Consider the following 24,734-nt stretch of genomic DNA (forward strand, 5'->3'; position numbering starts at 1 on the left):
TTTAGGGCATACAGGGATATACTTTCTGGTTTGTCCAGCGCTCAACCTGAAGGTCTTTACTTCTCTCCCAGATTTTGCCTTATGTTTTAGAGTTTGCAGTTTTATTATAGCCTTTCAGAGATACATTTATTATTTGAGTCCTCATCACATGACATATTAGCTAGTCATTATTATAGCCTCCACCAAGGGGATTTCTCTGATTTATATAGGCATCTTTTTAGGTTCCATTTATTGCTTGAGACAACCTAGGAGTCATAATTGCTAATAGGGAATCCTTTTTATTGCGGAATCTACTATCTATACACTAACCAACATATTATAATAGCGATATCCTCTATTCTGAGTTTATTATCTATTCTATGACCACTGAGCTAAGTTTGCAGTGGATCTGCAATTTTAACAATTATTGTTTTTGTTTTTTAATATTTCACCAGCTTTTGGGTTTAGGATGAAATGTTTATTCACAATTTTAAGGTATATCAATAAAAATTTATTTTATTTTATATTTACACTCATCCATCGTCTCTGAGTGCCCCTCATTTACCTGCTTTCCTTCTCTTTGATATTTCACTATATTCTTGGTGTATTGGGTGCACCGCTCAGGATGTTTTGTGCTACAATTCAATCATCCTGATTGATAGGCCATAATATTTAAAGCCTATTATTAGACTTTGGCATGAGACTCACCTAGTGCGGATATTTTTTCCTCTCTATAAACCTTTCTATCATAGCCAGCATTTCCTTTTTCAGCAATTTGTGCTACAGTAGCTCTTCTGTGGGATTGGACCAGACGGACTTGCCTTTACTCCCCATGCACATCATTGACACTTGGGCACCCATGACCCTGTAGCCGGTTCACCGGATGTCCTTCTTTGGACCACTTTTTGTAGGTACTAACCACTGCAGACCAGGAACAACCCACAGGACCTGCGGTTTTAGAGATGCTCTGACCCAGCCCTTTAGCAATCACAATTTGGCCCTTGTCAAATTCGCTCAGATCCTTATGCTTGATCATGTTCCTGCTTCCAACACATCAACTTCAAGAACTGACTGTTCACTTTCTGCATAATATATCTCACCCATTGACAGGTGTCATTGTAACAATATAATCAATGTTATTCACTTCACTTGTCAGTTTCAATGTTGTGGCTGATCGGTGTATACAGTCTGCTGTTTATAATAACCTCTACATCTGTTGTGTACACTAGCCACCGGAAAATTCTCAGTCGTTCACATTAGTCATTGGCATAGAGCTTAACTATATATATTTGCCACCAGAATGGCCTTTTGCCAGTAAAGGAACTACATTAGGCACCCTGGGCACACAGAATCTATCAGTCATCTGGCTTTCATAATAGTCCATGATATTACTAACATGAATTTAATGTACTCTGTAGCGCTTTACATTTGGGAACAAACACGGTACTAAAACAAGACTGGGTATAACCGACAGACAAACCGATAAAAAGGCCTTGCTTACAATATATAGCCATTATGACTCGTTTATGGCCCTGGATTATCAAAATACAATAAACTGACCACATGAACCGAACACAGATTATAAAATAAAAGCAACAATGGCTACTATGGCTTACAGCACCTTTACTTCACAGCCACCTGTAAGAGTTTTACTAACTGCACCCATTGTCTTTGGGGGAGTTAAAGTCCACAAACGTAACATACGGGCCTAGAATTTAGTTAATTAAAGTAGCCGGTTTTCTAAAGCATTCCACTTCTAGTCTTATTGTCTGAGCTTAAAACACACTTTATCTCCTAGTGAATGTATGATTTATTGGTGCCAACCATATGCCTCTCCAAATATGGTGTTGTGATCTTTCATTGGCCCTATTGTATTGTACATAGGTTCTTTATCTCCACTTTACATGGTGCCCTTGGGCTGTCCTCTGTGATACCTGTACTTAACCAACAGTTTATTCACAACACATCAGACTCTGTTCTGGAGCTCACTGGACAAAGGCTACATTGGACAGGAAAATACAAGAGCAGTACCTTCAATGATAACATGTACAATATGAATCCATGTATTATGGGACTCATTTAGAGTTGCATTTGAACGTATGCAAAAAAGTGTCAGTCATAGTTCAAGATCTATACAGCTCAGGCTAATGTAGAGATGGGGCTTGACAGTGTTAGCAGTAAATGCATGACCCTATTAGTACACAATATGTAATGACATGTCATATACACACATGAGCAAATATTGTCTTCAAAGTTATTAATAAATGTGAAAGTCACATTTTTAATGTATAAATTAAACACAAACACATTTGTGGTTTATCCATTTAAAATCAAATGGGAATCTTCTTTCCTGCAGAAGTCTAATATGCAATCAGCCTATCAGAAGTGGCTGCTGATGGTCATCATCATTGTGTATCATTGCACCAGCCTTCCACTACCCGCAAGAAATACAGTTCCTAAAAGGAGAATTGTGATACGAGTCCATGTCTGATTATGTGAATAGGCCTTTAATGTACTCAGCTTATGCTGGCCCATGTTCTGCCTGATCCAGGTACAAGGTGATGCAAGTCAATGATGTGCAAAATTCTAGATATGGATGTATGCATGGGCATTTTTGGTGTACATGTGCAAAATGAAAAACAACATTGGTGTATGTCCAATACTGAGATCAATTTTGTATAAGTCTAGATAATCACTACAAAAAACTCTAAAAATTGTACTATGCAAAAATCTCTTGTGGGCCACTCGTTGTTTCCACAGATGGATTGGATGGCATCTTACGCCCAAAATCGGTGGAGTTTTAAACTTTGGAATAAGCCTCTGCTGATAAAAATATTTGTCGTAATAGGTAGCAGATATATCCTTGATAACTAGAAAACAAACGTGCAAACAAACAGGTTGCCATATTTTAATTAAAAACAAATACATTTGTTGAAACAATTAATTACAATATAATTACAGTGAGTAGCATAGATAAAATCAAGGGATGACAAAGGCATGCAGTATACATAGCTGTACTGTAGAATACCCTTCACAGAAGGAAAATAAGTCTATTTAACTGCATTTTGGTTCACCCTCAACAAAATTCTACATAACGTATACAAAGTTATCCTGGACAGTCATATAAAATATATTCTGCATGTTACATTATTCTTTTACATTTATTCTGCCATTTAACTTAAACATACATTTATACATTTCATCTCACATGTCTACCAAAAAAGCACTGGGCTTGCTGATTAATGGAATTTAGCATCAATTAAATATGAGATCAGAGATTTCTGACAGTTTGGAACAACTGAATTTACAATTTAGAACTACAACAAAAAGATTAGAACAATTCCACAGTAGTATCACGTATGGACCAAATTAGACGTACCATTTAAAATGAAGGACCATAGTAAAACTAAATTCTGTATTTTTGTTAGCAGTAAATGAAATGTATGACAAGGAATGTATGACAAGGAATTAGAACACAGAAACATATTTTGATATTATAACTAACGTTCCGTTACATCGTAATTGGGTTCCCTATGGCTCAATCTTTACAAATGTTATTGCACAACAGTGCCCTCTGTCTGCAGTGCTGTGTAAAGTACAGCACATGTGCAATTCAATAAATACATATATGACAATGAGTAGATAGCTTTGGGTGGTCCTTTTTTTGGACATACAGTAGAGTGGAGTTTAGTATTGCCTGGCATAAGCTAACAAGCAGCTGTAGTTGGCACCTAGATTTCATGGCTGGCCCTCTATCGGAATGTAATTCTTAATCCCTAAACAGGAAAGATCACAGAGAAAAGATATAGGCCTCACTTTCCATCTGTTCACTAACATTTGTCAGCACATGGCACCAAATGCAGTTAGCAGCTCTGCCAATAGCAATGTTAGTGTTTAATACTGTGAATAGGTTTGGTAGGATATCTGTGCTGTCGGTCTACTGTTGAACTACAACTGCCAGCATGAACTGATAGCCACTTGGAGATACACTTCAACAGCAGCTGGACAGCCACAGGATGTCTTGGTTTCACTATAGGAAACCTTTACTATTCACAGGCATACTTTAATCTGAAACGTAAATTTCCCCCTACCAACTAGTTATGTCATACGTTCAATTCAGGTTACACATAAATAAAGAGACCATGCATTGTACAATAATCAGATCATTTGGACTATACAGTAAGAACAATGGATGAGGACATACATGGCTTGTTAACATTTACCACCAATAATTATTAGTTATCTAAAAATAGTGGTTATTAAAAGAAAATGTGTGCTATGGCAGGGAATTAAATATGAAAAGTATAATTAATAAAAGTACTTCCAATTTGACATGGGAAACCAATGCCAATCAATCCGTGCAAATCTTTTAGCCTAAAGGAAAATTGATTAATGTTTCAGTATCTTCTAGTATGATCCCTGTCCCTGAATATTCTGTGGCCACACGACAATTCTGACATTGTTTTCATTTACAAAAGTTCCTTTCAGGTCCACGTTTCCATAGGCACCATGGACTCTTTCGTTCCCATGGATGGTAAGAGATTTTCTCCAGATAAGAATAAGAACGGAAATTGGACCACGAACCCTCGGATCCTCTGCACTTCTTCCTGCGCTTTCACGCGGTCCTGTATGGCCAGTGCTGACTTAGAAAGGAATTCAGGCAGGTGGACAAAGTTGTGCACCTCATCACTGGGAAGACATCGGAACACCTAGTTGGATAAAGACATAAGCACAGTGGTAAATGTGCGATAGTCCCTGAGTTTGCATCATATATTATAATATATATACATATATTATAGGTTATACTGTAGTAAAGAAGTAAACACATTGCATTGTCTTATGCATAATGAAGTGCAGTTAATAAATAATAATTCATAAAAATGAGGTCAGATCATTAGGAGTCTATAGTTTGTGGTTTTCAAGACAGGAGACTGTACTTGTAGGTCAGCAACATCTTGTAAGCCACACAAAGCCAAACTATTACTAAAGGGGATTTCCAAATGCTTCATACTGGAACATCGTAAACAAAACTTGCCACAATAAGCCTGTAACAGACACTTTTTCTACAGTGTTGTTTATTAGCATACTGTAATATGCTATCTACAGTAATACTAAGATTAAGGCTAGAAGTATAGTTTCAATGTTTTCAAATTCTAGGGCCTGATTCATTAAAGATCTTAAATTAAGAAGTTTCTTATTTAAGTCCCTGGACAAAACCATGTTACAATGCAAGGGCTGAAAACTAGTTTTCTGTTTTGCACATAAGTTAAATACTGACTGTTTTTTCATGTAACACACAAACACTTGATAGCTTATTTGTACACTGAAATTTAAAGTTGATATTTGTGTGCTACATGAAAAAACAGTCAGTATTTAGCTTATGTGCAAAACAGAAAACTCATTTGCACCCCTTGCATTGTAACATGGTTTTGTCCAGGGACTTAAATAAGAAACTTTTTAATTTAAGATCCTTAATGAATCAGGCCCCTAGTGAGTAACCAATTCAAATCTATTTATAACGTGTCAGTATATTTTACATTTATCACAGAGATAATATATTTCACTGGCTGCTCTGATATAAGTGAAAGAGAAAAAGAAGGTGCACTTCTTTAAATTAATTAAATGTGTACAAGTGAAAAAAATCATTTGAGACGGCACCAAGGACAATTGAGGCCAATGTGTATATGCAAACAAAAGGAAATTCTTGTCTGGCGAACACAAACAAACAATATATATGTTTGTTTCACTGGCTTTGGAGGGACTCCCCTACAGGAGATGCCTTGACGCTGGCAGGTGAGCTTTATACCAATATAGCTATATTGTGCACAAAATTCTCCTTTATGTATAGGCTGACACATAGTGACTTATATATTGTTTATTTGTGAGCGCCGGACAACAATTTCTTTTTACTTGCACATACACATTGATCTCAATTGTCCTTGGCTGCCGTCTCCAATGAATTTATTCACTTGTACACAATTCATTAATTTAAAGAAGTGCACCTTTTCTCTTTCACTAATTTCTAGTTTGTTTTTCTGGGAGTTGACCACTTCCTCCAGGTGCTTCAGGCTTTAAAAATTGGAATTTCAAGGAAGGTTTTAAATGTGACACCCAGAATATACAGTAATATGCAAAAGTTTTAAGTGAATGAACAGAAGAGAAATCTAAATCAAATCAATATGACCACCCTTTGCCTTCAAAACAGTATCAATGTATCAATTCTTCTAGGTACACTTGCACACAGTTTTTGAAGGAACTCGGCAGGGAGGTTGTTCCAAACATCTTGGAGAACTAATCACAGATCTTCTGTATTATTGTACCACTTTCCAGCCCTTCGGCTCAGAACTGGAAAAAAACAGTGGTACCCAGATGCACCCATCTACAATGGGAAACTCCCAGCGCTTGTCTATGTTACACCATTACTTGAAATGAGCACAAATAAATTCACCTTGTCGAAAATGGTTGTATTCCGAGCAGTTGTTGCCACCCACACCTCTTTGAAGAACTTGTCGCTAACAGGGTCCTGGATGTTGAGTGAGGGGTCATTAAAGCAACCAAGAAGAAGCCTAGAGTAGAAAATGACATAAGTACAGATAATACATTCAACATTCTATGACACATTTTGCACTAGTTCACACACATAGTAAATTATGTTATAAATGTAACATTTTTAATGCACTACATTTCTGGAGCTCATTTGCACCATGAGATCTTAGCAGCACAAAAAGGATGTATGTACAAGGATATTAATTAATTATTTCTTTTGATTAACTCATTTTAACAGCCATTAGTCAATACAAGTCTTACTCCATAAGTGTTTGAGTCAAGCAGTAAGAGTGTCATGACAAGAAGACTTTTATAGAATGTTCAGATTATTGCATTAGACTTGGTGTACCTGAAACAATGCATCCGAAGTGACAGGGCATATTTCCCAGCTTGATAAACCTCCCCATCCATGACGGAGGGAACAGTTTCTGTGTCTTGTATAATAACAGCCATCTCACTGTCACGCTTTCCCATCATGCTGCGGTCGTTAATATTAGCAGATCCTGAAGAATAAATGAAAATGATGAATTGTTTTATTAGCAGAGCAGTAATCAGATAAGAATGCCATCCTGGGTCCATGTGTCAGTGTCTGTGTAACATAGTACTTGTTCTGATCCCAACTGACAGCAACAGGTTTAGAGTGTAACTATATAGTTGTAAAAGGAATTAAATTGGATAAGTCAAAGGTGACTTTCCTCTAGATCAATACATAATTTACATCATACTACAGTCATCTGTAGAAACCTAAAATGCTTATTAACTATTTTAATAATTACACTCCAGAACCAAGGGTACAAAAAAGTAGCAAACTGTATATGTCACAGGTTCACAGTAATTATGATCTGTTGGAGTAGTCACAGATTTGAAGATTTGTCCCTGAAAAATATGTTATTCAGTGTTGACCAACTGCACAATACTGCTTTGTACTTAGTATATGGTGTAATTCTCAGTATGTGTTCCTTTTCCGTATGTAAAAATAACTTCACAGAACCACACATTTCATCTACATTAAGAAAGTCTGGTGGACAGAGCCAAGGGAACTCTGGGATTTTGATATTAACCATCATAACGCTGCGATTCATATCTACATCCGGCTAAATTCTAAAGGGCATATTCTATTAGCTTCCGGGATCGCGGTTACGCGTGGCCGCGCACATAAAGTGCAATTACAGTACCGCCACATTGCAGATTTTCCTTCGCCAACCTATAGGGTGCGAAGGGAAATCTGGGGTGCAGCGATATCAGAAAGGAAGCGGCCGCGCCTAGCCACGATCCCGAAAGCTAATTGAATATGCCCCAAAGGGTATATTTATCAAGCTGTAGGTTTGAAAAAGTGGAGATGTTGCCTAAAGCAACCAATCAGATTCTAGCTGTCATTTTGTAGAATGTACTAAATAAATGATAACTAGAAACGGATTGGTTGCCACAGGCAACATCTCCACTTTTGGAGGGTGATAAATTTACTCGATAGAGTACATACCATAGAGTACATGCCATAGAGTACATACCATAGAGTACATACTATTCAACCTTTGCTTGAAGTTTTGGGAGTAAATAAACTCATCAGCCAGAGTGCTGTGCTTAAATCAGCAATGCTGACAAATAAAAGGGATTACCTGAATACCTGGAGGAAGACTGATTATACTGAAGTGGGCAAACCCTTTAATCACCAACTTATCTCAAAACACCAATGATCACATTACTGATTTAACATTAACTGATATAAACATCAAAATCCGCCCACCTTTAGAAGCTTTAGTAGATGCATCTGTTATTTAGTTTAATACATTTTTATGGTTAGTTACTCTATAATCATTACTTTCAAATATGTGATCTTGTCAGCCTCATTTAATGGAGTTCATTAAAAGTAGGCTGTAGGTTATTTGATTTGTGACTTGTAAACATGGGTTTATGTACTCTGTCCAATTCCACTAAACATTATAGATGAAGGAATTGCAAGCAGCTTGAAGCATCAGTGATATTAAGTAATAAAAGAAAGACTAAAATTTGCACCTGTTTAATATAATCCCATATGTGTGAAGTAAGGTAATAATATTGCAGCTCTTAAACAAATAGCATCCATTTGTTCAGTTTTACAATAGCTAGATTATGAACTTTAAACCAGGGCTCTTGCATTAATTAAATTTTTACTGTAGTAGTAATGTTATGCATTTTTATTGTGCCTTTCATATTGCCATCAATAAACAATGCTTAAAATACATTGATTCAAAAGTCTTAAACAATTGTATGTATTATTACAAGGAATTCTAGCACAGGAACGTTTGTATATGATGAAGAATCAGTTATGCAAAACACATTTCTCAAACATCTTATTTATTTTATTTATTAACTGTAGTGGAGCTTAAAGTCTATATTCCCTACTACACATACACACACTAGAGTAAATTTTGTCAAAAGTAAATTAACCTACCACTATGTTTTTGGATTGTGGGAGGAAACCAGAGCACCTGGAGAAAACCCATGCAAACATGGGGAGAACATACAAACTCCATACAGATAGGGCCCTAGCGCTGTGTGTCAGCAATGCAAGTAATACTATAGATTAAAACAAAAAATAATACTACAAACTAATAATACATACCACTCTGTGATACTACTCCCAATATCCCAATAGACGGTACTAACATGTTGGTAGTAAAACAGATGATAAAGTAGATTACTTTAACAAAGAAAAGTAATAAGCATAGTGTAAAGGTGATTTCTTTAAAAGCTAATTCTTGTGAAAATACCAGCAAGCTTTCAAGGACATAAGGCATCATTCTAATCCTGATCCTGCCCACTAATGAAATGCCAGAAATATCTTTTATCCTTTATATGGAATAAAATAATGTCTAAGAGCTAAAATAATAGCATGCGACTGCATAAACAGGTAGCATATGTCTGTTCCACATGTTCTTAAAAATCATACCAAGAAGACAGAACTCCTGCTAGCACCCTCCCAGGCACCTCTGGCTGCACTGCTATGGGTCCAGAAAATAACTTATTGGCACCTCATATCTCATATGCTCTCTGCTCCCCTTCTCTCTCATTGGATCTCATGGGCTCTCTGCTCCCCCTCTCTCTCATCAGATCTCATATGCTCTCTGCTCCCTTCTCTCTCATTGGATCTCATATGCTCTCTGCTCCCCTTCTCTCTCATCGGATCTCATATGCTCTCTGCTCCCCTTCTCTCTCATTGGATCTCATATGCTCTCTGCTCCCCTCTCTCTCATCAGATCTCATATGCTCTCTGCTCCCCCTCTCTCTCATCAGATCTCATATGCTCTCTGCTCCCCTTCTCTCTCATTGGATCTCATAGGCTCTCTGCTCCCCTTCTCTCTCATCGGATCTCACATGCTCTCTGCTCCCCTTCTCTCTCATTAGATCTCATATGCTCTCTGCTCCCCCTCTCTCTCATCAGATCTCATATGCTCTCTGCTCCCCCTCTCTCTCATCGGATCTCATATGCGCTCTGCTTTCCCTTCTCTCTCATTGGATCTCATAGGCTCTCTGCTCCCCTTCTCTGTCATTGGATCTCACATGCTCTCTGCTCCCCTTCTCTCTCATCAGATCTCATAGGCTCTCTGCTCCTCTTCTCTCTCATTGGATCTCATATGCTCTCTGCTCCCCTTCTCTCTCATCGGATCTCATATGCTCTCTGTTCTCCTTCTCTCCCATTGGATCTCATATGCTCTCTGCTCCCCTTCTCTCTCATCGGATCTCATATGCTCCCCTTCTCTCTCATCGGCTCTCATATGCCCTCTGTTCCCCTTCTCTCTCATCGAATCTCATATGCTCTCTGCTCCCCTTTTCTCTCATCGGATCTCATATGCTCTCTGCTCCCCCTCTCTCTCATCGGATCTCATATGCTCTCTGTTCTCCTTCTCTCCCATTGGATATCATATGCTCTCTGCTCCTCTTCTCTCCCATTGGATCTCATATGCTCTCTGCTCCCCTTCTCTCCCATTGGATCTCATATGCTCTCTGCTTCCCCTCTCTCTCATCAGATCTCATATGCTCTCTGCTTCCCCTCTCTCTCATCAGATCTCATATGCCCTCTGCTCCCTTCTCTCTCATCGGATCTCATATGCTCTCTGCTCCCCTTCTCTCTCATTGAATCTCATAGGCTCTCTGCTCCCCTTCTCTCTCATTGGATCTCAAATGCTCTCTGCTCCTTCTCTCTCTCATCGGATCTCATATGCTCTCTGCTCCCCTTCTCTCTCATTGGATGTCATAGGCTTTCTGCTCCCCTTCTCTCTCATCGGATCTCATATGCTCTCTGCTCCCCCTCTCTCTCATCAGCTCTCATATGCTCTCTGCTCCCCTTCTCTCTCATCGGATCTCATATGCTCTCTGCTCCCCTTCTCTCTCATCGGATCTCATATGCTCTCTGCTCCTCTTCTCTCTCATCGGATCTCATATGCTCTCTGCTCCCCTTCTCTCTCATCGGATCTCATATGCTCTCTGCTCCCCTTCTCTCTCATCGGATCTCATATGCTCTCTGCTCCCCTTCTCTCTAGGTTGAAGTATCTCATCTGTTCTATTTACCTCTGAAAATAACTGTCTTTGTGTCCCATGCATCTCTTTTGCTCTATCTCTGGACCTCTTAATGGGACAGACAATTTTTAAGTTCCTGTGGTGGAAACACAGCAACCTAACTATACTAGTTTACTTTGTAGACTTAAGTGTATAGCTCCCTTTTTGAATAAATAGCACTTAGCATTACCACTGATTACAGATCTTCCATTTTTTTTCTCCTTCCTTAGTTAAAGAAATGTTTCTTGAAACATTCTATTCCTTTTGTATCCCCAATGCAAGAGCACTCCATGTGTCCCCAATCTCCAATAATATTGAATTTGGAGAGATATGGACAACAATATAGTATACTTTTGTGTACTGATGAAACGTCCAAGTTCAACTAATGGAAACAACACTTCAATTCAAAGCTGTCACTTTGTACCACAAAGACTGGTGAGTGTTTGTGGAGATGCCCTAATTTGGATACATCTGTTGACACTGCCCAATTGTGTAATATTGAGTAATGAACATATTATATATATGGTAACTAACAACATAGACTTATTTGGCCAAATCTGGCAACCATGACAGAGCTGCTTTTTGTTCTGGTGACCTCTTTATGACTGGGCAAAAATGTTTGATACACTAGACTGGCCCTTCTACATTATGACAATGCTCAATGATTACACCCTATCTTCCATTTTTATTTCCCTTTGATAATTTCCCCTTACTGTTTTGCTATTGGAAACTATTCAATAAAAACATTAATGAACTTTCAAAATTCAAAATGTAACAAAAAGTTCTATTTCTGAATTCCAAGCCACAATGAGCCGTGAGATTTCGTTGTCATATTACTTGCACCACAGTGCACATGGCTTCACATGAAGCTTTTAGCTAGTTAACTAAAACATTTCAATGAAAAAAAAAAGAAATGTGCAAATTGAGTTGTCTCTTTTCTTAATAGCTACATGATTAGGAATATTTTTGTACTAAACATGTGATCCTACAGTACAGACAATGCCAAAAAATCTAGAGCACTCTCTGTTCTTCAAAGCACAGATAGAAGGTTTGTCAAGTTTAATTACTAAGCTTGACTTTGATTCAAGACAGATGGGCCACATTTTGACAGTTAGCCCACTCTTGAAGCATGCTTTTCTCTATGCATAAAGCAACCATCAGTAACATTATCAAAATCGTGAATATCACAATTTTGTGCCCAAGCACATGCAGTAAGGTGTCTATTGTAACATGTTGTTCAATGGATATGGTGGAGGATAACACATAATCCTCTTAATTATACATCTGTGTCTAGATCAGTGGTACCCAAGGGTTGGATTCCCAGGTTATCTTTAACTATTCTCTAACAAACAATCAGATCCAACAATCAGATCCAACAATCAGATCCAACAATCAGACTGTGTGGCCAGCTTTGCTATACTAATTATCCCCGACATCCACCGCTAACACCCCAGAACTCATCTGCAAGATATGGGGGAACAAATCATGTCAAAAAGGGTAATAAAGAAATTAAGCCAAGCAGATGCCACAGGTGAATAAAAACAGACATCATTTTCCTATCTTTACTATGCACAGAAACAGTAATGTAATGCCAGGAAACAAAACATTTTGGACTGTAATTAAAATAGACAGCAAATTAACTATGTTGCAAAGAAATGTAAACTGGTTGTTATATGTTTTATTCATTATATGTTATTTACTTCATGGTGCAAACAGTACTAATAGGCAGTAACTTATAGCAAATAACCTACAGTGTAGCTACCTAGTGCAAGTTAGGATAATTAGACTGATGGTCTAATTCATTTTTATATTTTACAGCACGTTTTTGCTACTTAGACTAAAGCTGGGTACACACTACACGGTTTTCGTCCAATAATCGGCTCAAACAGCTGACATACGACCGCTCGTTCAAAAGTCGGGTCAGTGTGTACAGTGACACGGTGGTCGAAAGTCTCCCCAAATGGACGATTATCGCCTCATTTGGTTGGTCGTACCGTTTAATATTATCGTTCCAATCTCGTTTCCGTTGTGTAGTGTGTATAAACTTCCGACCGATCCACAAGAGTGAGTACGAAATTACAGTCATTGCTCACGACAACATAGCTGTAAAAAGTCGCTAAAGGGACGTCCGCTCTTCCCTTTATCATCCTAAACAAGGCTAGTGTGTATGCAGTCCATGGACCGAGCGATCGGACCATCGGTCGCATGTAAAATCGCTCGGCATAAAAAGTTGGTTGAAATTTCTGTAATGTGTACCCAGCTTGAGTTATAGGTTGTTGTTATGCCTTATAAATAAGACTTGGTAAAAACAAAAAGCTGGCTACGTCATGTGTGTGCCTGCCTCCAGGAAGGTTCCTGCAACACAGCACGCTCAGTATACTAAAAGGAACAGCTCAGTGGCTTAGTGGTTAGCACTTCTGCCTCACAGCACTGGGGTCATGAGTTCAATGCCTGACCATGGCCTTATCTGTGTGGAGTTTGTATGTTCTCCCCGTGTTTCCGTGGGTTTCCTCCGGGTGCTCCGGTTTCCTCCCACACACCGAAAACATAATTGGCTGCTATCAAATTCAAAATTCGATCAAAGTATCTCTCTCCATCTGTGTGTGTGTGTTAGGGAATTTAGACTCTAAGCTCCAATGGGGCAGGGATTGATGTATGTGTGGTCTCTGTACAGCGCTGCGGAAATAGTGGCGTTATATAATTAATTGCTGATGATGATGATAAATCAAGCTCTACATAGCACCATATGGTTTAGTGGGTAGCTTTGTGACTCTTCTCCAGGAAGCTGTCCGGTGGACAACATATCAGAGAAAGCAGTACTAGTCAGAAGAAGGGCTGAGTTATTAATTAGCATAGCATACTATTCTAACCTGTATATAGAACATCCTCCGGTGATAAGTTGTCTATAAGTATTATAAAATGCAATATATTGATCAGTAATAGTAAGCACAGTTAACTGCTGTTTTGCAAAGAGAGCAAATACAAAATTGAGTGGAGAGTCAAATGTTTTTCCTTATAGAAGTCACAATCTGTTCTCCTTCTCCATATGTAAATTTAGCCTTCTTTTAAAAGCTTGAGAATAAACAGATTGTGCGGAATATTGTTTGTACCCCAAAATACTAACTGGATAATGTTTGGGCCATTTAAAATAATCAGTATGTCTGCTTTAATTTGATCTAAATGTGTTCTGATGTTTATCTAGGTCCTAATAACATATAGAGGGTATGTCATCACAGCAGTAACATTAGCCTGCAGTCCATTATCATATTTTATGCATAATTTGCCTGGTATTTTTAGAATCTCCTCTGAGTATAATTCCCCCACTTAAAACATTGTAGCTGGTGCCTAATACCACCTGGATGCTCCAGAAGGCTATAGAAAATATATTGAAAGAAATGGAAAGTTTCAGGTGTGAACAAAATGCATTGTTCAGTGTTACCCTGAAATTCCATTGCAGCTCTATTAAACAGTAACGCATTAACTGTCCACTCCATTACAGACAGCTGGAGCTCCTCCTAAACCTTTAGGGAATGTCCTAATGGGATCTGGTCTAGTTAAAAAGCTGAGAATGCAGTTATTTGAGTTGCTGTGACATCACTGCCCCTGTCCCTATGTATGAATCCAGCCACCTACACAGTGCATTGCTGCACAGCAAGCCTGTACAGCTGTTAAACAATAAGCACCTCCTTCTTAACATGGCAGCTTGCTGCAGACGAGTGAAGAAGAGCATGGTGGACATACTTAGGTAAGCATAAATACGTATATCTAGTTATTTCATGTATACATTTCAGCTCAGGAATACACAGCCTTTAATCCCTTAAGTGCAAATGATGAGGGACTCGTCCTCCACATGACCACCTAAAGTGCTAAAGTCCCACTGGTTCTCTGTCTTTAATTGATTAAGAAAACCAACAGATCACTTCTCACCATAATCTGTGGGTTTTCTGATTCTGTCAGAGGAAATTATTTTTTCCCCGATAAAAAAATGTGCATACAAATCCACAGTATATTACAGTCGATGGGAAATGTCAAATATAGGAGGAGGATGTATTGGAGCCTCTACTTCCCTATCCCGGGCACTTAGAATTCGGCACTATTGTAACCCTGTTTATTTATTGCCTGCTGGTCTTTTTTGATCAGCAGGCATTAAATAGTTTTTGCGATGAACCCAAAAGTGCTCAGCACAGGGGTGAGAACAGCCTCCGCGGTGAAGGGGCTAATATATATATATATATATATATATACTTGTCAAATACTGACTTTACTTGCTCCTTAAAGAGAATGTTTTATTTGAAAAAAAAACCTAAATATTGCATTGCAACAAAAGAATATCAATCCTAAAGCATGGCAGTAGAGTCTTCATTGACTGACTGTCAATCATTAACAGTATAGTGAGTACTGGATAGTACTGGCAAACTGTACATGGGAATACTTATTACTATTATCATCAGTTATTTATATAGCACATACATAATATGCAGTTCGTTACAGAGAATATTTAATCATTCACATCAGGACCTGTCCCAGTGGAGCTTACAGTCTATGTTCCCTACCACACAGACAGACAAACACACTAGGGTGAGTTCTGTCATTAGCCAATTAACCGATCAGTATGTCTCTGGAGTGTGGGAGGAAACCCACACAGACACGAGTAGAACATACAAACTACACACATATGGGAACCTGGTTGGAATCTAACCCATGACCCCAGCGTTGTGAGGCAGCAATACTAACTAATGTGCCATGCTGGCCAACACAGTTTCTCTCACAACTTTATATATGGCAAGCTAACATCGTATGTGTCCTTGGCCAGCAGCCCGCAGCTATAGGAGAGCTGTGAGCAGGGTTCTGCAAAGAGAAGTGGGCCAACATACAGCCAAGATTAAAAGTTGTGCTGATCAAGACTTATATGAAAACATTTAGTCAGCACCTCATCTTTGTCTAAAGTCGCTAAACATTGCAACATCTGTGGTATACTTAGCAGTCAAAACTTTTTCCAACAGTGATATTGGGTATTTTGTGTTGTGATTGTTTTTGTACCAGTTACAATTTAAGATTAAATCAGATGGACATTGACATCACATGATGCATTTTAAGGGGTTCTCAAGCTTTCCCTTGCAACTTTTGGCAAGGTATAACATGAAGCCAGGGCCGGACTGGCCATCTGGCACTTCTGGCAAATGCCAGAAGGGCCGATGGCCAGAAGGGCCGGTCCGCATGTCTGCCGAGCAGCAGCACCCTGCGCGCTGCTCGGCGGACGGAGAGTCAGTGACTGGCGACTATGTGAGTAATCACATGGGACGGCACCACGCCACAGGCGCCGTCCCATGTGATTACTGCATAGTCGGCAGTCATTGATTCTCCGTTGGCTGACCAGCGCGCAGGGTGCTGCTGCTGCTGGATGTAAAAAGGTAAGTGTCTGTGTGTGTAAGTAAGTAATAGTGTGGCAAACAGTGGGGCTGGCAAACTGGGACAAACAAACAGTGGAGGAAAAACAGTGGGGCTAACAAACAAACAGTGGGGCTAACAAACAAACAGTGGGGCTAACAAACAAACAAACAGTGGGGCTAACAAACAAACAGTGGGGCTAACAAACAAACAAACAGTGGGGCTAACAAACAAACAAACAGTGGGGCTAACAAACAAACAGTGGGGCTAACAAACAAGCAGTGGAGGAAAAACAGTGGGGCTAACAAACAAACAGTGGGGCTAACAAACAAACAGTGGGGCTAACAAACAAACAAACAGTGGGGCTAGCAAACAAACAAACAGTGGGGCTAACAAACAAACAGTGGGGCTAACAAACAAACAAACAGTGGGGCTAACAAACAAGCAGTGGAGGAAAAACAGTGTGGCTAACAAACAAACAGTGGGGCTAACAAACAAGCAAACAGTGGGGCTAACAAGCAAACAGTGGGGCTAACAAACAAACAGTGGGGCTAACAAACAAACAAACAGTGGGGCTAACAAACAAACAGTGGGGCTAACAAACAAACAGTGGGGCTAACAAACAGTGGTGCTAACAAATAAACAGTGGGGCTAACAAACAGTGGAGGAAAAACAGTGGGGCTAACAACCAGACAGTGGGGCTAACAACCAGACAGTGGGGCTAACAACCAGTGGGGCTAACAGTGTGGCTGTGGGGCTAATTTTGTGCATGTGTGGCCCCATGTTGCTATAGTGTACGTGCGTGTTTGGCCATGTTCATATAGTGTGCGCGAGCGCAGTATTTTAAATATAGCGTGTGTGTGTGTGCGTGCGCAGTATTTTAATATAATATGTGAGGGAAGGGAGGATCTTAATATAGTGTGGGAGGTAGGCTATTTAATGGTGGAGTGTAGGTGGGGGCTAATTATTTAAGGTGAGGTGAAAGAACCTTTAATTTAATGCTGGGGTGGTTTAGGGCTATCAATTGAATATGGGGCTGATTTTGGGGAGAAGGGCTATTTATTGAATGTGAATATAAATTATTTATTGTCGGGATTGGTTGTGGAAAATGGCTATATTTATTACATTTTAATGCTATTTAATTTATTGCTGGGACTGTTTGGAGGGAGGGAAATATGTCTTGAGTAAATGGGTATACTGTTAATTTTATGTTGGGGCTGGTTGGAGGGAAATTGGTCTACTTAATTAATGTGAATATTATTATTGTGGGGACTGGAGGGAGGCCTAATTATAAAACGTGAGTGCTATTGTTTTAACATTGGGGCTGGTTGGAGTTTTCTAAATCTCATGTACCCATTTTTTTTTTCAAAATAGGGCATCCAATATTCCAGGTTCGAGACAAGAATGAACTGAGCTAAAGAAACCATCTGCTACAAGTGGTGAAAGTGACCAAGACAGGTAGGAGAGAGCAGGACAGTCTGCCAACTGTCCTGAATCTGGTAGGGCAGTCCTGAATTTGGATGACTGTCTCCCTTAGTCAGGATTTGGTCCGACTGCAAGGACAGTTGGGAGGTATGTCCCGCTTCACAACGTACTGCTTGTGAAGGCAACGCTGTGTGCTTCTAACAGTAGGGCCTGTGTATTTGTCTAAAATGCTAAATGTAATGTATTATTATAATGTATGTATCAATGCCCCATGTTGGCCACACCCACAACACAATGAGGTCACGCCGTGTTCAGCGCCACCGCTACGCGGCGGCACATATTTTCATTCCTGCTGGAACTGAGGTGGGCCTGTGTACCTTAAATGCCAGGGCTGATTTTTAGTCCCAGTCCGGCCCTGCATGAAGCTTAGATAAGATGGGCTCACTCTCTTACCTATAATGACTGTATTATCATCAGCAATAAGCAGCTTGCTATGAACGTAGATCAGCTCAGTAACCAGGTTTCCTTCCAGCTCTGCATGTGTTCGAAGACCACAGAATGATATGTAGTTTAACCACTTGTCCCCAACTGAAAATAATAGAAAATAGCACTTGTAAGTTCAAAAATCTCTGTATTGACTGCAGGTAATAACAACTTGTATGTATCAGTGTGAGCTAGTTCCCCAAGGTGGAAGGACACATTATTAGAGAGCAGGCAATGTCTGTTCAAGTTGCAATAACTGGGTTTTCTTCCAGAAAAAGGTGTTATAACCAATGGCAGGTAGAAACTAATTTGCTATGAGGTACAGTACCTTTTTACTGTGCACCATTTTTCATAAGAAGCCTCAATTTAATTTGCCATCACTACTTTCTTTTTCTGCACTCTTCCAAATACATGATTGTGTGGTAAATTCCTCCTCCTATACATCTCTGATGTACTTAGTATGGTGTAAGTCTTTCTTACTTGGATCAAAAATACTTCACTACATCCCTGTACCCCCAAGCATTCCCAATTTCACTTCTAGCAATTTAGGCTACCCCCATACCCACACAGGACACTCCCCCCAAATGCAAGGCTATGTCGCAACATTGCAAGGCCACACGACTTTGGTAGTATGAGTTTACCCTGTTCCATGGAACATTGGTGCGTGTATCCCTTTTCTCATTCATTATCTGTGTAGGAGGTGTAATATGTTGTAGCCTTGGTATAGTCCTAATAGGTGTACAGCCCATACAGTCAAGTCCATAAATATTGGGACATCGACTCAATTCTCATATTTTGGGCTCTATACACCACCACAATGGATATGAAATGAAACTAACAAGATGTGCTTTAACTGCAGACTTTTAGCTTTAATTTGATGGTATTTACATCCAAATCAGGTGAACAGTGTAGGAAGTAAAATGGTTTCTATATGTGCCTCCCACTTTTTAAGGGACCAAAAGTAATGGGACAATCGACTCAAAAGCTATTTCATGGATATATGTGGGCTATTCCCTCCTTATTTTATCATCAATTAAGCTGGTAAAAGGTCTGGAGTTGATTCTAGGTGTGTCCAGGGCTGCCACCAGAAATTACGGGACCCAGTACAAATGTAACAGACAGGGCAGGGCCCCCCTCCCTCTTTCTCCTACTTCACCCTCATTTATAAATTATTCTCTACCCAACATTTGCCTCCCGCCCGCATTCTCTACATTCACTCCCCCCCCCATGACCCGGTTCCATCTAATCCCTGCAGTAGTTTACTTACCCCTCTGCGTCTTTTTGCTGTCTCCTTTCGGCTCCTCTCCAATGATAGCGCTGTGACGTTATTAATTATATGACATCAGCGATGCTGCAGGGAGCCTCTCTGCCTTGTCACAGCTCTGTCCGGGCGCCAGACACCTGGAGGGCTGGAACTGGAGCAAATGACGGCAGCTGTGGGGCACCAACATCTTGGGAGTGGAGGCAGACATGCTGCCTACAAGGGGGCCTGCTGCCGCATCCTTAATTACACATAGAGGTCTCTCCCCACACCAACTCTCACATTTCAGGAGCAGCTGCTGCCTAGAAATGGCACCTGCTACCTCCCTTAATTCACTGTGGAGGTCCCCTCCCCTAATAGGTCCCCTCTCCTATGGGTGGTGGGGCCCCTCTCTACTGTTGGGCCCCATACTATTGTACTCCCTGTACCCCCCTGATGGTGGCCCTGGGTGTGTCATTTGCATTTGGAATCTGTTGCTGTTGACTCTCAATATGAGATCCAAAGAGCTGTCACTATCAGTGAAGCAAGCCATCATTAGGCTGAAAAATCAAAACAAACCTATCAGCGAGATAGCAAAAACATTAGATGTGGCCAAATCAACTGTTTGGAAAATTCTTAAAAAGAAAGAACGCACAGGAGAGCTCAGCAACACCAAAAGACCCGGAAGACCACGGAAAACAACTTTGGTGGATGACAGAAGAATTTTTTTCCTAGTGAAGAAAAACCCCTTCACAACAGTTGGCCAAATCAAGAACACTCTCCAGGAGGTAGGTGTATATGTGTCAAAGTCAACAATCAAGAGAAGACTTCACAAGATTGAATATAGAGGGTTCACCACAAGATGTAACCCATTTGTGAGCCACAAAAACAGGAAGACCAGATTAGAGTTTGGCAAACAACATCTAAAAAAGCCATTACAGTTCTGGAACAACATCCTATGGACAGATGAGACAAAGATCAACTTGTACCAGAGTGATGGGAAGAGAAGAGTATGGAGAAGGAAAGGAACTGCTCATCATCCAAAACATATCACCTCATCAGTGAAGTATGGTGGTGGTAGTGTCATGGTGTGGGTATGCATAGCTGCCAATGGAACTGGTTCCCTTGTATTTATTAATGATGTGACTGCTGACAAAAACAGCAGGATGAATTCTGAAGTGTTTCGGGCAATATTATCTGCTCATATTCAGTCAAATGCTTCAGAACTCATTGGACGGCGCTTCACAGTGCAGATGGACAATGACCCGAAGCATACTGCAAAAGCAACCAAAGAGTTTTTTAAGGCTAACAAGTGGAATGTTATGCAATGGCCAGGTCAATCACCTGACCTGAATCCGATTGAGCATGCATTTCACTTGCTGAAGACAAAACTGAAGTGAAAATGCCCCAAGAACAAGCAGAAACTGAAGACATTTGCAGTAGAGGCCTGGCAGAGCATCACCAGAGATGAAACCCAGCGTCTGGTGATGTCTATGTCTTCCAGACTTCAGACTGTAATTGACTGCAAAGGATTTGCAACAAAGTATTAAAAAGTGAAAGTTTAATGTAGGATTGTTTAGTTTGTCCCATTACTTTTGGTCCCTTAAAAAGTGGGAGGCACATATAGAAACCGTTGTACTTCCTACATTGTTCACCTGATTTGGATGTAAATACCCTCAAATTAAAGCTGAAAGTCTGCAGTTAAAGCACATCTTGTTAGTTTCATTTCAAATCCATTGTGGTGGTGTATAGAGCCCAAAATAAGAGAATTGTGTCGATGTCCCAATATTTATGGGCTTGACTGTAATTAGGATGGAGAGACAACATTTATGATGAGTATAGAGCTTGCTGTTGTTAAACTGTTTATCATATTGTTCTACTGGTCTCCATTTTTCCAAGTATTGAAACATAATTTGCTGAACATTCCGCACAACAATGCACTTATAGTAATCCCTTATAAGAGTAACAAGCAGAAGAGTACTTAAATTGCCATAAAAGGTCTTTAAAGATGGGCATTATTAATATTTGATACATTGCGTTTTGGTAAGAAATGTTGTTCTTAGTGCATTATATATATATATATATATATATATATATATATATATATATATATATATTCCTGTAGATGTAGCACTTGAGCGCTGACACCTTTGTATAATATTAAGCCATATATACATCTGGCTGGTCTGCGCTGTTTGCCCTGCTTGCATTAGCTAATCTGCTTTATGATCTGTTACCGGACAGAATCACAGACCTGTGTCTAGGTACATCATGATGGATCATTAACAGAACATGTGCCAAAAGAACTCTAGTAATTTCTTTACATTATTAGATACCTTTAATGTGTCTGAGTAAATAAATTATTTATTGCCAATACCATTGCCCAAAAATATACACTGACATTTATAAGTTTAAATTTATTTATTTTTATTTCTGGTAAACAATATATTAATTTATCTAGAAAACAAAACCCAAATTTAACAAATGATTTTTTTTAAATGATTTCACAATTGTCACAATGGGAACAAGAGAAGGGAAAAAATTAAACTCACTTTCTGCTTTCAGCTGTTCAATAATGGAATGTTCTCCTCTGCAGATGGTTCTATAAATATGTTACAAGAGAGACAATCAGAAAACAGCAAAGTCAGGAGACAACCACAGTAATGGGAGTGCAGTGAGTAAACAGACTTAACAGTTCATGGTGGGAAAAATGGAAAATGTGTTCCAAATAGTTCAGCTGTAGCAACAATGTGTATCAAGTCTGCATGTGTGCAACATTTCATAAACTTAGATAAACAGAGGAAAAATCGGCCAAAACTAGCACTTTATCATCTCCACATTACAGGATGAGACAATAGAAACTGCAGAGTTCCTACAATACAATGTGCAGCAGCCACAAGACAAAAAAGAAAAAAAAAAGAAGAAGCTACACAAAAATGGGCACTAGAGGGAGCTAAAACACAGATGCCTGTACAAAAGGGTAAACAGGAAGACAAAATGCTGCATCACACAAAACAGTCTCATCATCATAATACCAACAATAATATACGAACAATAGATAGATAGATAGATAGATAGATAGATAGATAGATAGATAGATAGATAGATAGATAGATAGATATGACAAAGATAGGTAGATAGATAGATAGGTAGATAGATAGGTACGTATGAGATAGATAGATAGATAGATATGAGATAGATAGATACATAGATATGACAAAGAGAGATAGATGGATATGACAAAGATAGGTAGATAGATAGATAGATAGATAGATATGACAAAGATAGATAGATGGATATGACAAAGATAGGTAGATAGATAGATATATAGATAGATATGACAAAGATAGGTAGATAGATGGATATGACAAAGATAGGTAGATAGATATATAGATAGATATGACAAAGATAGGTAGATAGATGGATATGACAAAGATAGGTAGATAGATAGATAGATAGATATGACAAATATAGGTAGATAGATGGATATGACAAAGATAGATAGATATGACAAAGATAGGTAGATAGATAGATAGATAGATAGATAGATAGATAGATAGATAGATAGATAGATAGATAGATATGACAAAGATAGGTAGATAGATGGATATGACAAAGATTGGTAGATAGATAGATAGATAGATATGACAAAGATAGGTAGATAGATGGATATGACAAAGATTGGTAGATAGATAGATAGATAGATATGACAAAGATAGGTAGATAGATGGATATGACAAAGATAGGTAGATAGATAGATAGATAGATAGATAGATAGATAGATATGACAAAGATAGATAGATGGATATGACAAAGATAGGTAGATAGATAGATATATAGATAGATATGACAAAGATAGGTAGAAAGAATGGATATGACAAAGATAGGTAGAAAGAATGGATATGACAAAGATAGGTAGATAGATAGTCAGATATGACAAAGATAGGTAGATAGATGGATATGACAAAGATAGGTAGATAGATAGATAGATAGATAGATATGACAAAGATAGGTAGATAGATGGATATGACAAAGATAGATAGATATGACAAAGATAGGTAGATAGATAGATAGATAGATAGATAGATAGATAGATAGATAGATAGATAGATAGATATGACAAAGATAGGTAGATAGATGGATATGACAAAGATTGGTAGATAGATAGATAGATAGATAGATAGATAGATAGATAGATATGACAAAGATAGGTAGATAGATGGATATGACAAAGATAGATAGATATGACAAAGATAGATAGATAGATAGATAGATAGATAGATAGATAGATAGATAGATAGATATGACAAAGATAGGTAGATAGATGGATATGACAAAGATAGGTAGATAGATGGATATGACAAAGATTGGTAGATAGATAGATAGATAGATAGATAGATAGATAGATAGATATGACAAAGATTGGTAGATAGATAGATAGATAGATAGATAGATAGATAGATAGATAGATATGACAAAGATTGGTAGATAGATAGATAGATAGATATGACAAAGATAGGTAGATAGATGGATATGACAAAGATAGATAGATATGACAAAGATAGGTAGATAGATAGATAGATAGATAGATAGATAGATAGATAGATAGATAGATAGATATGACAAAGATAGGTAGATAGATAGATATGACAAAGATACATAGATAGGTATGAGATAGATAGATAAGATAGGTATGAGATGGATAGATAGATATATAGATAGATAGATAGATAGATAGATAGATATGACAAAGATAGGTAGATAGATAGATAGATAGATAGATATGACAAAGATAGATAGATAGATAGGTATGAGATAGATAGATATATGTAGATAGATATGAGATAGATAGATATGAGATAGATAGATAGATAGATAGATAGATAGATAGATAGATAGATATGACAAAGATAGATACATAGGTATGAGATAGATAGATATGAGATAGATAGATAGATAGATAGATAGATAGATAGATATGAGATATATAGATAGATAGATATGAGATAGATAGATAGATATGAGATAGATAGATATGAGATAGATAGATAGATAGATATGACAAAGATAGATACATAGGTATGAGATAGATAGATATGAGATAGATAGATAGATAGATAGATAGATAGATAGATAG

General features: G+C 38.6%; 1 protein-coding gene across 3 annotated transcripts in view; it reads right to left on the reverse strand.

Annotated features, from left to right (window-relative positions):
• Positions 1-2,873: 2,873 nt before the first annotated feature.
• Positions 2,874-24,734, reverse strand: part of PLD1 (phospholipase D1) — a 166,375-nt gene continuing 144,514 nt past the window's right edge. For all 3 annotated transcript variants that reach the window (XM_075202132.1, XM_075202133.1, XM_075202131.1), the window contains 5 exons: positions 22,150-22,199; positions 18,328-18,462; positions 6,875-7,028; positions 6,428-6,545; positions 2,874-4,688 (listed from right to left, as the gene is read on the reverse strand). In XM_075202132.1, coding sequence (XP_075058233.1) covers positions 4,464-4,688; positions 6,428-6,545; positions 6,875-7,028; positions 18,328-18,462; positions 22,150-22,199 — 682 coding nt within the window. In that variant the 3' untranslated portion in view covers positions 2,874-4,463. The remainder of the gene's footprint in view (positions 4,689-6,427; positions 6,546-6,874; positions 7,029-18,327; positions 18,463-22,149; positions 22,200-24,734) is intronic.

The sequence above is a fragment of the Mixophyes fleayi genome, chromosome 3 (assembly GCF_038048845.1).
Source record: "Mixophyes fleayi isolate aMixFle1 chromosome 3, aMixFle1.hap1, whole genome shotgun sequence".
NCBI lineage: Eukaryota > Metazoa > Chordata > Amphibia > Anura > Limnodynastidae > Mixophyes > Mixophyes fleayi.